Source organism: Myxine glutinosa, chromosome 6, assembly GCF_964187855.1.
Source record: "Myxine glutinosa chromosome 6, kmMyxGlut1.1, whole genome shotgun sequence".
Classification (NCBI taxonomy): Eukaryota; Metazoa; Chordata; class Myxini; order Myxiniformes; family Myxinidae; genus Myxine; species Myxine glutinosa.
Window position 1 is genome coordinate 13,194,890 of NC_136266.1, and position 17,742 is coordinate 13,212,631.

Sequence of the window (17,742 nt, forward strand, 5' to 3'; positions counted from 1 at the left end):
CTCTCTTATCTGTCTCCCTCTTCCAAATCCTGGTGGCATCTGGTCAAATCTGTTTCTGGTGTTTGTTCCCCCTCCATCCCCTCCCTCACCTCAAACGGCCACACGGCTGACTCCGCGCGTGAAAAAGCTGAATGCCTCAACTCTGTGTTTGCCTCTAAATCTTGTGTCCCAAACCCATCCCTCTCTGTACCCACCGTACCCATTCATACCCAGCTGCTCCTGGACTCTGTGTCCTTTCCTCCTGACAAGGTGGAAAAGTTTCTGTCAACCCTCGACTCTGATTCTGCAACTGGACCTGACGGCATCAGCCCACGGGTCCTAAAATCTTGTTCTTCCGCTCTTTCACTCCCTCTCTGTTCTCTTCACACTCTCTTTTAGTCAAGGTCATCTGCCATCTGCTTGGAAATCTGCCAACATCACCGCTTTGCACAAAAAAGGTGCAAAAACAGATCCTAGCAACTACAGACCAATCAGCCTTCTCTCAATTATCAGTAAAGTCATGGAATCCATCATTGCTTCAGATATGAAATCTTTCCTCTTCTCCAATGGTTTGATCTCTGATCATCAATTTGGTTTCAGACCTGGTCACTCTACTCTGGACATGCTGCTTCTGCTTTCTCAGCAATGGATGGAGGTCCTCAATGCCAAACAGGAAATTAGAGCTGTCTCCCTTGACATATCACGTTCCTTCGATACGGTCTGGCACCCCGCCCTGCTCACCAAACTCTCCTCTGTTGGTATCCATGGAAATCTCCACGCATGGCTGGCGGACTTCCTCTCTAGTCGTAGTCAACGTGTGGCGCTGAATGGGTTTCTCTCATCTCCTCTTCCTGTTCAGGCTGGAGTTCCCCAAGGCAGTGTTCTGGGCCCTGTGCTTTTTCTGGTCTTCATCAATGATCTCCCCGACTCTCTTGAAAATCCTCTCTATCTCTTTGCTGATGACTCTACTCTCTGTCGCTCCATTCTTCATCCCTCAGATCGACAGTCTGCAGCCCCCTCACTCTCTGCAGACCTGGACAAAATCACAGACTGGGCAAACATGTGGAACATGTCTTTCAATCATGACAAATCTCACACTCTTACAATGTCTCTCCGAAAAGACCGACTGGACAACCCTCCCATCTACTTTCTGAATAATCCTCTCCAAGAAGTTCTGTCACTCAAACTTTTGGGTCTCACTATCTGCCATGATCTTTCCTGGGAAAACCACATTTCAAATCTGGCCTCCAAAGCCAGTCGCCGACTGGGCATCCTCCGTCGTGCGAAGTCCTTCCTTGGCACACCTGAGCTCCTCACCACGTACAAGGCTTTCATCCGCAGCTCAATGGAATACTGCTCTCCCCTCTGGGCTGGTGCCCCTGCCTCACACCTAGCTCGTCTTCACGCTGTTGAAAGCAAAGCATTCAGAATCATTGGAATCTCCCGCGATGAAGCTAACTCCAAGGGCCTTTCACTCACTCACCGCAGGCAGGTTGGTGGTCTTTCCGTCTTCTACCGACTCCTCTCTGGCCTTGCCCCCCCAGCTCTCTCTGGGCTCTGTCCCGCAAATATTCCTACAGGTCGCACAAGATCTGCCTGCAACCCTCTTATGGTTAAACTGCCAAAATCAAGACTCTCTGCTCACCTTCGCTCCTTCATTCCTCTTTTCTCCCGCCTCTGGAACAAACTCCCTCACTCTCTTCAATCCCATTCCACCCTCCAGGTCTTTAAAACAGCTGTTCACCACCATCTCTTATCTTCCCCCATCCAAAACCTTGATCTTTTCTATCCCCGATAATTTCAGCCCAATTTCACTTTTTGAAATACCAACTTCTGACCTGGAAGTCCTTGGTGTCCTTGTGTTTTATACTTCTCCCATCCCCCACCCCCCGAGCCCTCTCCCTCCCACACATCTCCCTGCTCTCAAATGTTGTGTGCTCTCAAGTGTTTGTGTGCTTCCCATTCTCTTGTCTTCCGCTCCCTCTTTTATATATTTTGTTTGTCTGGTTGATTTGTTTGTGAAGTAAATGTCAGCTCTTTCACGAGCGTCGATTCAGTATACAAAAAAAAAAGTTTTTATGGCCGGATGCCCTTACTGACGTCCACCCTTGGTCACGCTCTTACGATGCGCAGGGATACGGTGTACCTATTCTAAACCGGGGTACACACCGTGATCATTCATCCCAGCAAGCTGGTACTCAATTTGCCGACCTCGGAAGGATGACAGGCTGAGTCAACCCCCTGGAGTTAATTCAGCGATCGACCGGGATTCGAACCCAGGATCCTAGGATCCCAAGCCGGCACCCTAACCGCTAAGCCAACACCAGGCTAAACCACAGCATCTCTTATATTATTGGTTTAATATAATTAAAATGTCTCGGGGAGATCTCGCCAATCTGCTCCCTGCACCCCCTTTCAGCCGAGGATCAATATTTATTGAATATGGTGGCACTGATGATGTTTTGGTGAGAAACCATCAGTTTTGGCTCACAGGATTAATGTTGGTGGCTTGCTGGCCCACGAGTTGTTTTGGCTTTAATAAAACGATCATTTTGATGCAGTGCCAGAAGGGGTGCTGCATCTCTGAGCACACGAGCCATCAGATAGCGACATTGTCTACTGTCCTGTCCACGATATTCGATGTTGGACGACGAAGATCCCACAATATCTTTTGCAAATAGCAGGCCGTTGTGTGCCAGTACAATAGTGGAATTCCCTTCTGCTGGTTGGCTGCGTCATTAGCCTTACCTTCACGATTGTGAGAATGCTAAGGTGTACATGTGGTGCAGGTTTCACGAGACAAACGGTGGCCTCCAGTGTGTAAATTCTCCTTTATTCTTGACTTGCAATTTCAGATTCGCAACAGTTTGTCGTACATCCTTCTTTTAAGCTCACAAAACACGATGGTCGCAGTTTTGGGGGTTTTTACCTCTGCCACCTGAGGTGGATGGAGGTTATGTTTTCACCCCTGTCTGTCTGTCTGTCTGTCTGTGTATGTATTTGTCTGTCTGCCTGTTTGTGAGCAATATATCTTAAAGTTGCAGACAGATTTGGACGAAATTTGGTGGAGAGGTTGCGTGTGTGACGAGGACGAAATGATTCGATTTTGGTGAAGATCCGGATACGGCTAGTAGAATATTTTGAGTGATTCTTCACCATTGAGACATCGGGCAGACATTGATATATAACGTGATCTCTCAAAAAGTTGTGCACGGATTCGGACGAAACTTGCTGAATGAGTTTGTTTAGGTGATGAGAACAAGTGATTCGATTTTGGTTCAGGTCCGGATCCAGATCCGGCCTAGCTGTCGGATAGAAAATGTAACCTGTTCAGCCTTGTGGAGGTATGCTCTGTACCGAGTGCCGCTCTCGTTTTACTTTGTTTCTTTTTCACTTTTGGCCACCTGTGACGTCATCACGCACAGACATGTTTTGGAGAGGTGTTTTTCATCAGCAGGAAGACCTCATGCTGTTTGGCTGCACATCAAACACTTGTTTTTGCTTTATGACGTGCACTCAACGTGGATAAACCCACGATCCTTCTGACCTATCATCAGATGAGGTGCACCTCCATTACATTGGTTCAGTTTTGGTGTACATCCATTGGTGTACATTGGTTCAGTTTTGGTGTACATCCATTGGTGTACATTGGTTCAGTTTTGGTGTACATCCATTGGTGTACATTGGTTCAGTTTTGGTGTACATCCATTGGTGTACATTTGTCCAGTTTTGGTGTACATCCATTGGTGTACATTGGTTCAGTTTTGGTGTACATCCATTGGTGTACATTTGTTCAGTTTTGGTGTACATCCATTGGTGTACATTGGTTCAGTTTTGGTGTACATCCATTGGTGTACATTGGTTCAGTTTTGGTGTACATCCATTGGTGTACATTGGTTCAGTTTTGGTGTACATCCATTGGTGTACATTTGTTCAGTTTTGGTGTACATCCATTGGTGTACATTGGTTCAGTTTTGGTGTACATCCATTGGTGTACATTTGTTCAGTTTTGGTGTACATCCATTGGTGTACATTTGTTCAGTTTTGGTGTACATCCATTGGTGTACATTGGTTCAGTTTTGACCTTTTCAGGCCGTTGACATGCACAAGTACACCAAGATGTTTTTTTTAATTATTTTTGTTTTTAGGAGTAAGAGGAGGAGAGCGAATTTAGAGGGGGGGGGGGGCATACGAGGATGTCGATATTTCCACCATTTTGTGGACAGCAAGGTTGTAAATATTTTCAAAAAGCTTTCCTTTGGAGTCTTAGTCCAACCATAGTCACGTGGTCGCATTTCCTGAAAGAGCGGCCATTTTGAAAATGAAAACCATGGTTGAAGTTTGATCTGAGCCTTGGTTCGGGAAACAAATGTCGACCGGATTGAAGTGTCATTTTGTGGGGTGAGTAAGGGTTAAATACAAAACAACAAGCTCGCTTATTGAATGTGATGGTAACCTGGACCTGGACGACTTATTTACAGCAGGTTATCAGATTGAATGAAGTATTGTGATGGTAACCTGGACCTGGACGACTTATTTACAGCAGGTTATCAGATTGAATGAAGTAATGTGATGGTAACCTGGACCTGGACGACTTATTTACAACAGGTTATCAGATTGAATGAAGTAATGTGATGGTAACCTGGACCTGGACGACTTATTTACAACAGGTTATCAGATTGAATGAAGTATTGTGATGGTAACCTGGACCTGGACGACTTATTTACAACAGGTTATCAGATTGAATGAAGTATTGTGATGGTAACCTGGACCTGGACGACTTATTTACAACAGGTTATCAGATTGAATGAAGTAATGTGATGGTAACCTGGACCTGGACGACTTATTTACAACAGGTTATCAGATTGAATGAAGTATTGTGATGGTAACCTGGACCTGGACGACTTATTTACAACAGGTTATCAGATTGAATGAAGTATTGTGATGGTAACCTGGACCTGGACGACTTATTTACAACAGGTTATCAGATTGAATGAAGTATTGTGATGGTAACCTGGACCTGGACGACTTATTTACAACAGGTTATCAGATTGAATGAAGTATTGTGATGGTAACCTGGACCTGGACGACTTATTTACAACAGGTTATCAGATTGAATGAAGTATTGTTCCAAAAGCATTCCATGATGGTCTCATTTATTGAACCGCTTTAACCACGACGGTTGCCCCTTCATAGCCCCAAAGATGGCAGTTGGCATGTGGACGTACAAACATCTGGAGGAGTGAATTTGTGTTGGAGTTTCTGCTTGGACAGAAACCACACTCTGGGACACCAATCAGGGTAGAGGGACACTTGAAGGAATAACGGGTGAGGGGAAGAAGCACATAGAAAAAAAACAACAACAACAACTGTATGATCCCAGACATGTATGTTTTACACATGCAGCAAAAGCTACCTCTGGAGTAGACCACGGAAATGATGGGCCAAAGGGCCTCCTTATGTCCATGCTCAAGGTCGACGGGTTGTCGCATCCACACGTTGGACTCTGTACGCTTGTGGAGACTGATGACCCTTTTTGTATTAATTTACCTTGAGGGAAGTAAGTATTGGAATGCAATCGGTTTGATTTCTGACAGCGCATCGACCTTTGAACCGCTCAGTCCAAGCTCCGCCTCTCACTGCTGAGGGAGTCACGTGACATATCGTGCTCGATCGCCCAAAGCGCTGTTATTTCATATTTTGCATCAATTTGGTTAACAATTGAAAGTTCCTGTGACGTTGAAAGTTCCTGTGACGGTGAAAGTTCCTGTGACGTTTAAAGTTCCTGTGACGTTTAAAGTTCCTGTGACGTTGAAAGTTCCTGTGACGTTGAAAGTTCCTGTGACGTTGACCTTCTGCTTGTGAAAATAACGGTACAGTAAATGTTGGGAAATTGGACCGATGGTTATGAAGCGTGTAAGAAACACGTGTGCGCGTGCGTCTGTGTGTGCGTGTCTGTACGTGTACGTGTGCGTGTCTGTACGTGTGCGTGCCGTTGATGATATTTAATATTTATGAATGCCGAGTTGTTCTATAACCTAAATGAATACATTGTTTTTGCGTTTGCAGACAAACCGCACAATCCAATGGTAAACGCCGGCTCCATCGTCGTGATGTCATTGATCAAGGTGAGTTGACCTGTCCCTCACTACATCGGTGAATATTCACCACCTGGGTAGTTATGCACAACTCACTCGGAACGAAACACCAAGTGTTCATTGTTCCTTTAAGAACCATCTTCATCGAGGCCCCTGTTGATAAAACGTTGCTCCTTATCATCGGTTTTTTTTTTTTGGTTTTTTTTTAGTCCACATTTGATGTTTATTATTCATTTCTTTTTTGGAAGTGAACGTTAATCATCGATTTAGGTGGTTTTGTTTTGATATTTTCACCTTCCTTTAAGTTGTTCGATTTTATTTATTTATTGTGCTGCATTGCCACTCAGATTTTATTATTTATTTATTTATTTATTTGTGCTGCACTGCCACTCAGATTTTATTATTTATTTATTTATTTATTTGTGCTGCATTGCCACTCAGATTTTATTATTTATTTATTTATTTATTTGTGCTGCACTGCCACTCAGATTTTATTATTTGTTTATTTATTTATTTGTGCTGCACTGCCACTCCGATTTTATTATTTATTTATTTATTTATTGTGCTGCATTGCCACTCAGATTTTATTATTTATTTATTTATTTATTGTGCTGCATTGCCACTCAGATTTTATTATTTATTTATTTATTTATTTGTGCTGCACTGCCACTCAGATTTTATTATTTGTTTATTTATTTATTTGTGCTGCACTGCCACTCAGATTTTATTATTTATTTGTGCTGCACTGCCACTCAGATTTTATTATTTATTTATTTATTTGTGCTGCACTGCCACTCAGATTTTATTATTTGTTTATTCATTTGTGCTGCACTGCCACTCAGATTTTATTATTTATTTATTTATTTATTTGTGCTGCACTGCCACTCAGATTTTATTATTTGTTTATTCATTTGTGCTGCACTGCCACTCAGATTTTATTATTTGTTTATTTATTTATTTGTGTTGCATTGCCACTCAGATTTTATTATTTATTTATTTATTTATTTGTGCTGCACTGCCACTCAGATTTTATTATTTATTTATTTATTTATTTGTGTTGCATTGCCACTCAGATTTTATTATTTGTTTATTTATTTATTTGTGTTGCATTGCCACTCAGATTTTATTATTTATTTATTTATTTATTTGTGCTGCACTGCCACTCAGATTTTATTATTTGTTTATTTATTTATTTGTGTTGCATTGCCACTCAGATTTTATTATTTATTTATTTATTTATTTGTGCTGCACTGCCACTCAGATTTTATTATTTATTTATTTATTTATTTGTGCTGCACTGCCACTCAGATTTTATTATTTGTTTATTCATTTGTGCTGCACTGCCACTCAGATTTTATTATTTGTTTATTTATTTATTTGTGTTGCATTGCCACTCAGATTTTATTATTTATTTATTTATTTATTTGTGTCGCACTGCCACTCAGATTTTATTATTTATTTATTTATTTATTTGTGCTGCACTGCCACTCAGATTTTATTATTTATTGATTTATTTATTTGTGCCGCACTGCCACTCAGATTTTATTATTTATTTATTTGTGCCGCACTGCCACTCAGATTTTATTATTTATTTATTTATTTATTTGTGCTGCACTGCCACTCCGATTTTATTTATTTATTTATTTGTGCTGCACTGCCACTCAGATTTTATTATTTGTTTATTTATTTATTTGTGCTGCACTGCCACTCCGATTTTATTATTTGTTTATTTATTTATTTGTGCTGCACTGCCACTCCGATTTTATTTATTTATTTATTTGTGCTGCACTGCTACTCAGATTTTATTATTTGTTTATTTATTTATTTGTGCTGCACTGCCACTCAGATTTTATTTATTTATTTATTTATTTGTGCTGCACTGCCACTCAGATTTTGTTTATTTATTTATTTATTTGTGCTGCACTGCCACTCAGATTTTATTATTTGTTTATTTATTTATTGTGCTGCACTGCCACTCCAATTTTATTATTTGTTTATTTATTTATTTGTGCTGCACTGCCACTCCGATTTTATTATTTATTTATTTATTTATTGTGCTGCACTGCCACTCAGGTTTTTTTATTTGTTTATTTATTTATTTGTGCTGCACTGCCACTCAGATTTTATTATTTATTTGTTCATTTATTTGTGCTGCACTGCCACTCCGATTTTATTATTTATTTATTTATTTATTTGTGCTGCACTGCCACTCAGATTTTATTATTTGTTTATTTATTTATTTGTGCCGTGCTGCCACTCCGATTTTATTATTTATTTATTTATTTATTTGTGCCGCACTGCCACTCCGATTTTATTATTTGTTTATTTATTTATTTGTGCTGCACTGCCACTCCGATTTTATTTATTTATTTATTTGTGCTGCACTGCCACTCAGATTTTATTATTTGTTTATTTATTTATTTGTGCCGCACTGCCACTCCGATTTTATTATTTATTTATTTATTTATTTGTGCCGCACTGCCACTCCGATTTTATTATTTGTTTATTTATTTATTTGTGCTGCACTGCCACTCCGATTTTATTTATTTATTTATTTATTTGTGCTGCACTGCCACTCAGATTTTATTATTTGTTCATTTATTTATTTGTGCTGCACTGCCACTCCGATTTTATTATTTGTTTATTTATTTATTTGTGCTGCACTGCCACTCCGATTTTATTTATTTATTTATTTGTGCTGCACTGCTACTCAGATTTTATTATTTGTTTATTTATTTATTTGTGCTGCACTGCCACTCAGATTTTATTTATTTATTTATTTATTTGTGCTGCACTGCCACTCAGATTTTGTTTATTTATTTATTTATTTGTGCTGCACTGCCACTCAGATTTTATTATTTGTTTATTTATTTATTGTGCTGCACTGCCACTCCGATTTTATTATTTGTTTATTTATTTATTTGTGCTGCACTGCCACTCCGATTTTATTATTTGTTTATTTATTTATTTGTGCTGCACTGCCACTCCGATTTTATTATTTATTTATTTATTTATTGTGCTGCACTGCCACTCAGGTTTTATTATTTGTTTATTTATTTATTTGTGCTGCACTGCCACTCAGATTTTATTATTTATTTTGTTTATTTATTTGTGCTGCACTGCCACTCCGATTTTATTATTTGTTTATTTTTCCCCAGCAAAGTCTCAGCACTTCTGAGAAATTTGATTACGTAAGTGGACTTCGTACATTTCGCTTTGTGTGCTTTGTACACTTTTCATGTGGAAATGACGAGCGATTCCCAGATGTTGAAGCTTTTTGTGAATGTGCCCATATGGTGGGTGTCGTCCCGGTTATGGTGCGGATTGTTTCGTAATGTGTGCTCTTGTCAAACCGTGAAAGTGCAAGGTCTTTGTATATTCAACTCAGGTGATGGACTATCTGAGGAAAATGGCAGGATTTGAGTACGTGGCTTTCAACAACAGCACGTAAGTCTCCTGCGATGGAAACCTGAGATGTACCTGAGCGTCGGTGATGAGAAATCCACTAAACCATCCAAATGCCTGAAATGATTTGACTCTAGTGTTTCCGTTTGGTCATGATGCTGCACCCTGCTCGGCTTGCCAACGTTAGTTGCCATTGGGTCTTGTCCCGAGCATGACCATACCTCACCCTGGTCTCCCACAGTGAATAGAATGTCTGCCTACCGTGTGACCAAAGCGAAACGGTTTGGATTATATTGGCCAACTGTACATTGTTCTTCCTTTGCGGACAGCTTCCAGTCGGAGAGAGAGACGGGGGACAGGAATTTTGCCATCGCATACTACCTCAAGGAAAAGAAGGTGAGATCCACGTAGTCCTGTATTGATGAGGCCTGCTGGGGTTCATCAACTCGTTCTGCTGTCAGGTTAGCCCATTGGTGTTCCCATCTGAGCACTTGGCTCATCATGCACATACCCCAGATTACATTCCCCATGCATCAGATCTGTATGTCCATTGACATCCTTGTAATTCATGTAAAAGTACATTGGTATCTCTTGATGTCTTTGTCCACTGTATGTGCATTTTGACTTTGCACGTCCCTCATTGATCCACAAGTGTTGCTTCCTTGTCCGAAGGGCCCCTCACCGCATTACCCTTTGGTCCTGTTCATCCAACTCGACTACACAGGACGCTAAAGATCCAAAACAATTTTTTCTACAACCTTTAAAATCTCATTTCAATTTTACTTCAATTGGTAAAATTGAAGTTACTTAAACTTAGTATACTTAAACAGGGTAGAACACAAATCACTTTTTTGACACTTTCAAAACCCTTCCGTTTAGTAGGACGGCATTTTACATCATCTCGACCAATCAGATTTGCCGCACGCAGACCCCGCCCATGTCCTTGTTTCTCAAGACTGAATGGGGTAAGATGGTCCATGAACTCTGTACTTGGACATGGGGATCGACAGGATTTTAATTGGAAAATGTCCCCATAAGTTGGGATCCATGGGGAGGAGGAAATTCCTCCTTAGGAAATGCCCCACTGAGTGCGGTGAGAAGGGCAGCACTGTTGCCATGGAGTTGCTAGTACCCAGAGTGCTCCACGGCGTGACAGTACTTACCCCAAGGTGTGACTTGTGTATCACTACAATCAAGCTTGTAGTGGAGTCAGCTCCACTACAAGCTTTAGATCCTGAAAAAAAATAACCTTCAGTGTGTTGTCACATGACCTTTGAGATCAAACAGAACAGTGTCATGACCTTTGACCTTTGAGGTCAAACTGAACTGTTGACAGTGTCATGACCTTTGACCTTTGCGGTCAAACAGAACAGTGTGTTGACAAGAACCTGGGCAGAGACATATCCATCGATGCCTTTCCAACGAATTATACGTTCTGGATTTTTAGCCGGTCCCCTGTTTGACAGGAGATGGGTGTGTGTGTGTGTGTGTGTGTGTGTGTGTGTGTGTGTGTGTGTGTGTGTGTGTGTGTGTGTGTGTGTGTGTGTCCGGGTGTGTGTCCGTGTGTGTGTGTGTGTGTGTGTGTGTGTCCGGGTGTGTGTGTGTGTGTGTCTGGGTGTGTGTGTGTGTGTGTCCGGGTGTGTGTGTGTGTGTGTCCGGGTGTGTCCGGGCTGTAACTATTTTACCATTTGAATTTTGTCATCAAAATTTAACCAAAGCATTATTTTGAGAATATGGAGAAGGCAAATTAATAACTTGGTCTAAAGGTCAAAGGTCAGCATTGCATAAAATCTATTTTCATCTGATTGACCTGAAATTTTAAGAATTTGCATATTGGGTCACAGAATTGGTTCACCAATGAAAAGCTCACAGCTGATTATTTTTATGCCTCCGCCCGACAAGGTCGCCGGAGGCATCATGTTTTCGGTGTTGTACGTCTAATCGTGTTGTACGGTTGTACCGGCTAAACCTCGTTTTTCTCAGCAACCACATGTCCGATTGAGACGAAACTTGCAGGGTAGGAATGACACCCATGCAGAATGTTTTTATGATAATTGTGAGGTCATAGGCCACGTGGTATGGCAGCCATATTGGATTAAAAGCAAATAATTAATAAATTATTTCTAGGAAACCGCTGAATGGAAAAAATCTGAAATTGCATGCACATGATCTATGACCCATTTGTATTGAAATATTAAATTTATGACATCATAGGTCACATGGTTTGGCAGCCATATTGGATTGAAGGAAAATATTTAATAATTATATCTCTGAAACCGATCACCCTATCAATGCGAAATTTTACAAATATCATCTAACAGAACTGTTGCATATCGTTTGAAAATGATGTCAAAGGTCACCTAGTTTGTCAGCCATCTTGGATAAAAAACGAACCTTATCCGATCAACATGAAACTTCACAAACATGATCCCCTACCCATCCATATGCAGACTGCAGAGTGATGGCATCTACCCATTGTGGGACTGTGCGGAGGCATATTGGTGACAGTCGCATTGTTGTAGTTTCTATCTAAAGCTCGAAGGTCAAGGCTGCATAATGAATGAATGAATGATCGTTTTAAGGCCATTTTCCCCGCTAGAGCAGGGGTTAGCCTTGCGGGCCCCATGACAATCATGGTTCCCTGTTTGAGGCAATGTTTTTATGGCCGGATGCCCTTCCTGGCACCAACCCTTAGTCGCCTCTTACGATGCGCAGGGATACAGTGTATCTATTCTAAATCGGGGTACACACCGTGATCATTCATCCCAGCAATCTGGTACTCAATTTGCCGACCTCGGAAGGATGACAGGCTGAGTCAACCCCCCTGGTGTTAATTTAGCGATCGACCGGGATTCGAACCCAGGATCCTAGGATCCCAAGCCGGCACCGTAACCGCTAAGCCAACACCAGGCTGCATAAAATCATCAATTTTCATTTTGTATTTTTGTATTAGTTAAAACGGTTTTCATTATTTTGAGCATACGGAAGAAGAAGACGTCTGAATACAAACGGACACGAACGGGTTTAGCATTTTCAGATGCTTTCTAGTTGGCTCACCTACAATGTAGTTTCGGGGAGCTTATGCGATGGCGCGTAGTCCGTCTATCAGTCCGTAAATACTTGCAACTTCTTTGAAACTGCTGATGGGATTGTGACCAAACTTGACACACATGATATTTTGTATGTTGCAACTGATGTTTGTCGAAGGCATGAAAAAAATCGGGGTTTAAGGGGGGTCTAGCAGGACTCAAAGTGGATGCAGTGGCAACTAGTGGCAACTCTGGACAGAGTGAATCTCTCAGATCGGCGTGCGATGTTTGTGGCCAGTGCTTTTGCACAATCTCTTGGTCATACCATTGAAGACAAGTGCAAGCCAACAATAATAAATAATTTGAGTAATTGAAAATAGATAATTATCTGTGAATTGATGAATGATGCTAAAAATTCTGTATCTTATTATTCATTAAAATTTGTCAACATTTTGAGCAACCTCTAAATATTGTCCGATCAAGCTCAAATTTTCACCACAAACTACTTTCTTCAATAGAAATAGGGGCAGGCTTGTGGAGAAATGAAAGTCCAATCTTCAAATTTTTGGACCACCCGACCCGTGATGTACCAAAGTTTGTTCACGGCATTGATAATAAAATCAGGCTCTAAAGGGGTTTATGGGGCTGAAGTGCGGGGTTGGGCGGGGTGTGTGGGGGGGGGGGGGGGGGGTTGCCTCCCCAAAATAGCTATTTTTTGTTTGTTTAAAGTTTTTTGATTACGTTAGTATGATTAATTATACATGCTGCCCTGTCTTCTAGCAACCATTGAAATTGGTTAAAAATATCATGATACTGTTTAAAATACCTTTATTCAGTGTAGTATACTGCTTTATTCTACCAGGTGAGCACCCAGGGGTATTGCCCTTATTTTATTAATTTTTTTGCGGTCAAGTTACCTACGTTCCACGCTGTTGTTGTTTTTCTACTTCAGGATGCCCTGTAGGCAGAGGATTTGCTTAGATTAATGCTGTGTTTGTGTTTTCATCGTGAAGCTTCAAATTGTATAAACATGTGTACACTGAGGTCTTATTGAAATGTTTCTCCTCCATTGAGTCACAATGCAAACACCTTATTTAAAAGGCAGATTCAACATGCAGGTGTCATCACTTGTGTATGGCTTCTGTTTGCCATGCAGATGTCATGAGAGAAATGTGACCAAAGTGTGACTCAACTTGATATTGTCGATAAGATTGCTAAATAACAAGGTGTTTCAGTCTAGACAGGTTAGGTGTTACCTGTTACCTGATTTTTACCTGTGTGGTGATCAATGGAAGTATGGTGACACACATACATGCGTACGTACCTTGGTCACGTTTTTTATGCTTCCGCCGACAAAGTCGCCGAAGGCATTATGTTTTCGGGTTGTCTGTTCATCCGTCCGTCCGGGCTATGCCTCGCTTTTCTCAGCAACCACATGTCCAATTGGTGGTATATATATATGTAACTTTACAGGTGGTATCCCAATGGGGAACAAAAGCATGATAATCATGAGTTCACCATCATAGGTGAAGTGGTATACCAGCCAAAAATGTTTTAATCGAATTTCTTATCCGAAAACTCTGAAATTGCATGCACATGATCTGTGACCCATTTGTATTGAAATATTAAATTTATGACATCATAGGTCACGTGGTTTGGCAGCCATATTGGACTGAAGGAAAATATTAAATAATTATATCTCTGAAACTGCTCACCCTATCGATGCGAAATTTTAAAAAATATCATCTAACAGAACTGTTGCATATAGTTTCAAAATAATGATGTCATAGGTCACGTGGTTTGGCAGCCATCTTGAATAGAAAAACGAACCTTATCCGATCAACACGAAACTTCACAAGCATGATCCTGATCCCCACCCAGCCACCCATACATATGCAGAGTGATGGCATCTACCCGTTGTGGGACTATGCGGAGGCATATTGGTGACACGGTCGCATCGTTCTAGTTTAATAATGACTTGCGTGACGACTCCGATATTAAGGGACGATATCGCGCTCTGTGTGAGCAAATGTCCATCGTAGGTTTTTCCTTCGTTCTGAAGAAATCAAGTGTCATCTGTTTCAATCGTACTGTCGTAACTTGTACTGTTCAGCTTTGTGTGGCAAATTTGTCCAATCGTCGTTACGCAAAATGATCAATGCCTTTCGTTGGTTGTTGGGCCTTACTAGTTGGCATAGTGCTTCTCAAACCTTTGTAAGTCATAGGGTGATGTCTTTGTAAAAACAGCTCAGGAAGTCGGTGTACGGCTTCGTAAATCGTGTGATCCTTATCGAAAACAAGCTTTCCAGTTATTCAACAATGCTGGACTCCGGTCCTCGTCGCTTGTGCAGAGGTGGAGCAACCTACTGTTCCTATAATACTGTGATGATGTCATACTAATTGTTATTATTATTACTCATGTATACACTCTGTGTCTGCAATTAATTAAAATTACAAATACCCTGTTACTCATCTACTCTGCAGCAGATCGTATACATTGTTGTACTAAGCAGGTGTTGTGCAGGTGTTGTATAGTCGTTATAATGACAGTGTAGTTTTCAGGTTACCATACAACTTCCAATCTCTGTTCCTGGGTAATCACGAAATCTTTTTTGGATCATTTGAATCTCCATAAATCCAATGAGTAAGCGCTTTTAGCTCTGCTCGCGGCTGTCTGCTGCGGACAATCTTTGAGCAATGCGTTGTATTTGTGCCTGATCTGCATCCCTCTGGATGGAACCGGCCTGACGAGAGCTGATTTTGTACCTCAAGTGTGGAACTCCCAATTGTAGTCTGGTGAACTGGACAGGCCTGAACCAGCATAGTACGATCCTGCTGGGGATGAACGGAGCACCTGCCGTACGGTGTTAAACAATCAAACCATGCAAGGTGTTGTCACCCTGTTGGTTCCTCAATGACATTGCACATGAGAGCAAACATAGGTCTACGCATCCCCAGCATGAGAATCGACCATGTTGGTACGTTTGTTTATAAACCTATCGATGGAGCTGCTCTGTACATCCCGAACCCCATTTATCGTTTCAGTGCTTTCCCGAAGGTATCGATGTCATCACCTGCCTGGATTTCTACTTCCAGGTATGTATGACGGTGCTACAATGTAAAAAAATAATCAAAGAAAGTTTATTGCGCAAATGCACACATGTTGGAGGTACGGTAGACAAATTGTATTGTTCGGTGCAATTGGTTTTATGGGACATGACGTCATTGTCTTTGGTGGATATTTCTTCCTTTTTCTTTAAACGAAGTCGAGGCTCGTAGAAGATCTAGAACCCAGAATGGACCACAATAAGAGAGCAGTAAGAACATTGTGGAAAGTGGTGATGATTGTGATGGTGGTGGACACCAACAGCAGGGTATGAGGGTACTTGGAGGAAGAATAGGATCGAGGGGAAGAGGATGTCGTTAATTTGTAAATTAGCAGGAACTTCCGCGCAGTTGTGTCCCTCCCCTTCATTCCTCCAAGATGGGTGATGTGCCACCATCTTGGGTTGTCACCTGTTGCAACCCGTGCTATTTTATACTGCTGACCCATCTCCCCTGTGTGACTTCCTGGTTTGCTTGCCTCTTGTCCACCTGTCCCTCTTTGCTCCATTTGCCTGTCTGGTTTGCCTCTTGCCCACCTGTCCCTCTTTGCTCCATTTCCTTGTCTGGTCTGTCCCTTGTCCACCTGTCTGGTCTGCCTCTTGTCCATCTGTCCCTCTTTGCTCATTTCCTTGTCTGGTCTGCCTCTTGCCCACCTGTCCCTCTTTGCTCCATTTGCCTGTCTGGTCTGTACCTTGCCCACCTGTCTCTTTTTTCTCCATTTGCTTGTCTGGTCTGCCTCTTGCCCACCTGTCCCTCTTTGCTCCATTTGCCTGTCTGGTCTGTCCCTTGTCCACCTGTCTCTTTTTTCTCCATTTGCTTGTCTGGTCTGCCTCTTGCCCACCTGTCCCTCTTTGCTCCATTTGCTTGTCTGGTCTGCCCCTTGTCCACCTGTCCCTCTTTGCTCCATTTCCTTGTCTGGTCTCTGCCTCTTGTCCACCTGCCTGGTCTGTCCCTTGTCCACCTGTCTCTTTTTTCTCCATTTGCTTGTCTGGTCTGCCCCTTGCCCACCTGTCCCTCTTTGCTCCATTTCCTTGTCTGGTCTCTGCCTCTTGTCCACCTGCCTGGTCTGCCTCTTTCCCACCTGTCTCTTTTTTCTCCATTTGCCTGCCTGGTCTGTCCCTTGTCCACCTGTCTCTTTTTTCTCCATTTGCTTGTCTGGTCTGCCCCTTGCCCACCTGTCCCTCTTTGCTCCATTTCCTTGTCTGGTCTCTGCCTCTTGTCCACCTGCCTGGTCTGCCTCTTGCCCACCTGTGCCTCTTTGCTCCATTTCTTTGTCTGGTCTCTGCCTCTTGTCCACCTGTCTGGTCTGCCTCTTGTCCACCTGTCTCTTTTTTCTCCATTTGCTTGTCTGGTCTGCCTCTTGCCCACCTGTCCCTCTTTGCTCCATTTGCCTGTCTGGTCTGTCCCTTGTCCACCTGTCTCTTTTTTCTCCATTTGCTTGTCTGGTCTGTCCCTTGGCCACCTGTCCCTCTTTGCTCCATTTGCCTGTCTGGTCTGTCCCTTGTCCACCTGTCTCTTTTTTCTCCATTTGCTTGTCTGGTCTGCCTCTTGGCCACCTGTCCCTCTTTGCTCCATTTCCTTGTCTGGTCTCTGCCTCTTGTCCACCTGCCTGGTCTGCCTCTTGCCCACCTGTGCCTCTTTGCTCCATTTCCTTGTCTGGTCTCTGCCTCTTGTCCACCTGCCTGGTCTGCCTCTTGCCCACCTGTCCCTCTTTGCTCCATTTCCTTGTCTGGTCTCTGCCTCTTGTCCACCTGCCTGGTCTGCCTCTTGCCCACCTGTCCCTCTTTGCTCCATTTCCTTGTCTGGTCTCTGCCTCTTGTCCACCTGTCTGGTCTGCCTCTTGTCCACCTGCTTTCAGCATAGGCTGCTGACTGTCATCCAGGTCTTTCAACAGCCCAGTCCGTACTATTAAAAAGAGTGAAAGGTTCTTCAAGCCAAGGAAGATGAATTTATTGCCACATTAATTGTAAAGAAGGTGTATTCACCTGTATGATTGTCTAAGACAGCGAAGACATTTTGTTTTCATAGAATATCTGAAACTTCCATTTGATTAAAATGGATTTGAATAGAGCTCGAGCATCGATCAAATGGTCTTCGAGTCGTCATGCCCCACGAGTGGAATTGAT

The 17,742-nt window shown here is 42.1% G+C and overlaps 2 protein-coding genes across 4 annotated transcripts in view; one reads left to right on the forward strand and one right to left on the reverse strand.

Moving 5' to 3' along the window:
* Window positions 1–17,742, forward strand: part of LOC137429596 (glutaminase kidney isoform, mitochondrial-like) — a 77,756-nt gene that overhangs the window by 46,337 nt on the left and 13,677 nt on the right. For 2 of the 3 annotated variants that reach the window (XM_068119629.2, XM_078779615.1), the window contains exons 7-11: window positions 6,049–6,107; window positions 9,236–9,268; window positions 9,466–9,524; window positions 9,812–9,878; window positions 15,557–15,607. In XM_068119629.2, coding sequence (XP_067975730.2) covers window positions 6,049–6,107; window positions 9,236–9,268; window positions 9,466–9,524; window positions 9,812–9,878; window positions 15,557–15,607 — 269 coding nt within the window. The remainder of the gene's footprint in view (window positions 1–6,048; window positions 6,108–9,235; window positions 9,269–9,465; window positions 9,525–9,811; window positions 9,879–15,556; window positions 15,608–17,742) is intronic. The other variant, XM_068119631.2, reaches the window with a different exon arrangement.
* Window positions 15,915–17,586, reverse strand: LOC144892564 (uncharacterized). The gene is made up of 2 exons (XM_078779620.1): window positions 16,153–17,586; window positions 15,915–16,105 (listed from the first exon to the last, which is right to left on the reverse strand). The coding sequence occupies exons 1-2, from the start codon at window positions 17,475–17,477 to the stop codon at window positions 16,048–16,050; spliced, it is 1,383 nt and encodes a 460-aa protein (XP_078635746.1). The 5' UTR covers window positions 17,478–17,586; the 3' UTR covers window positions 15,915–16,047.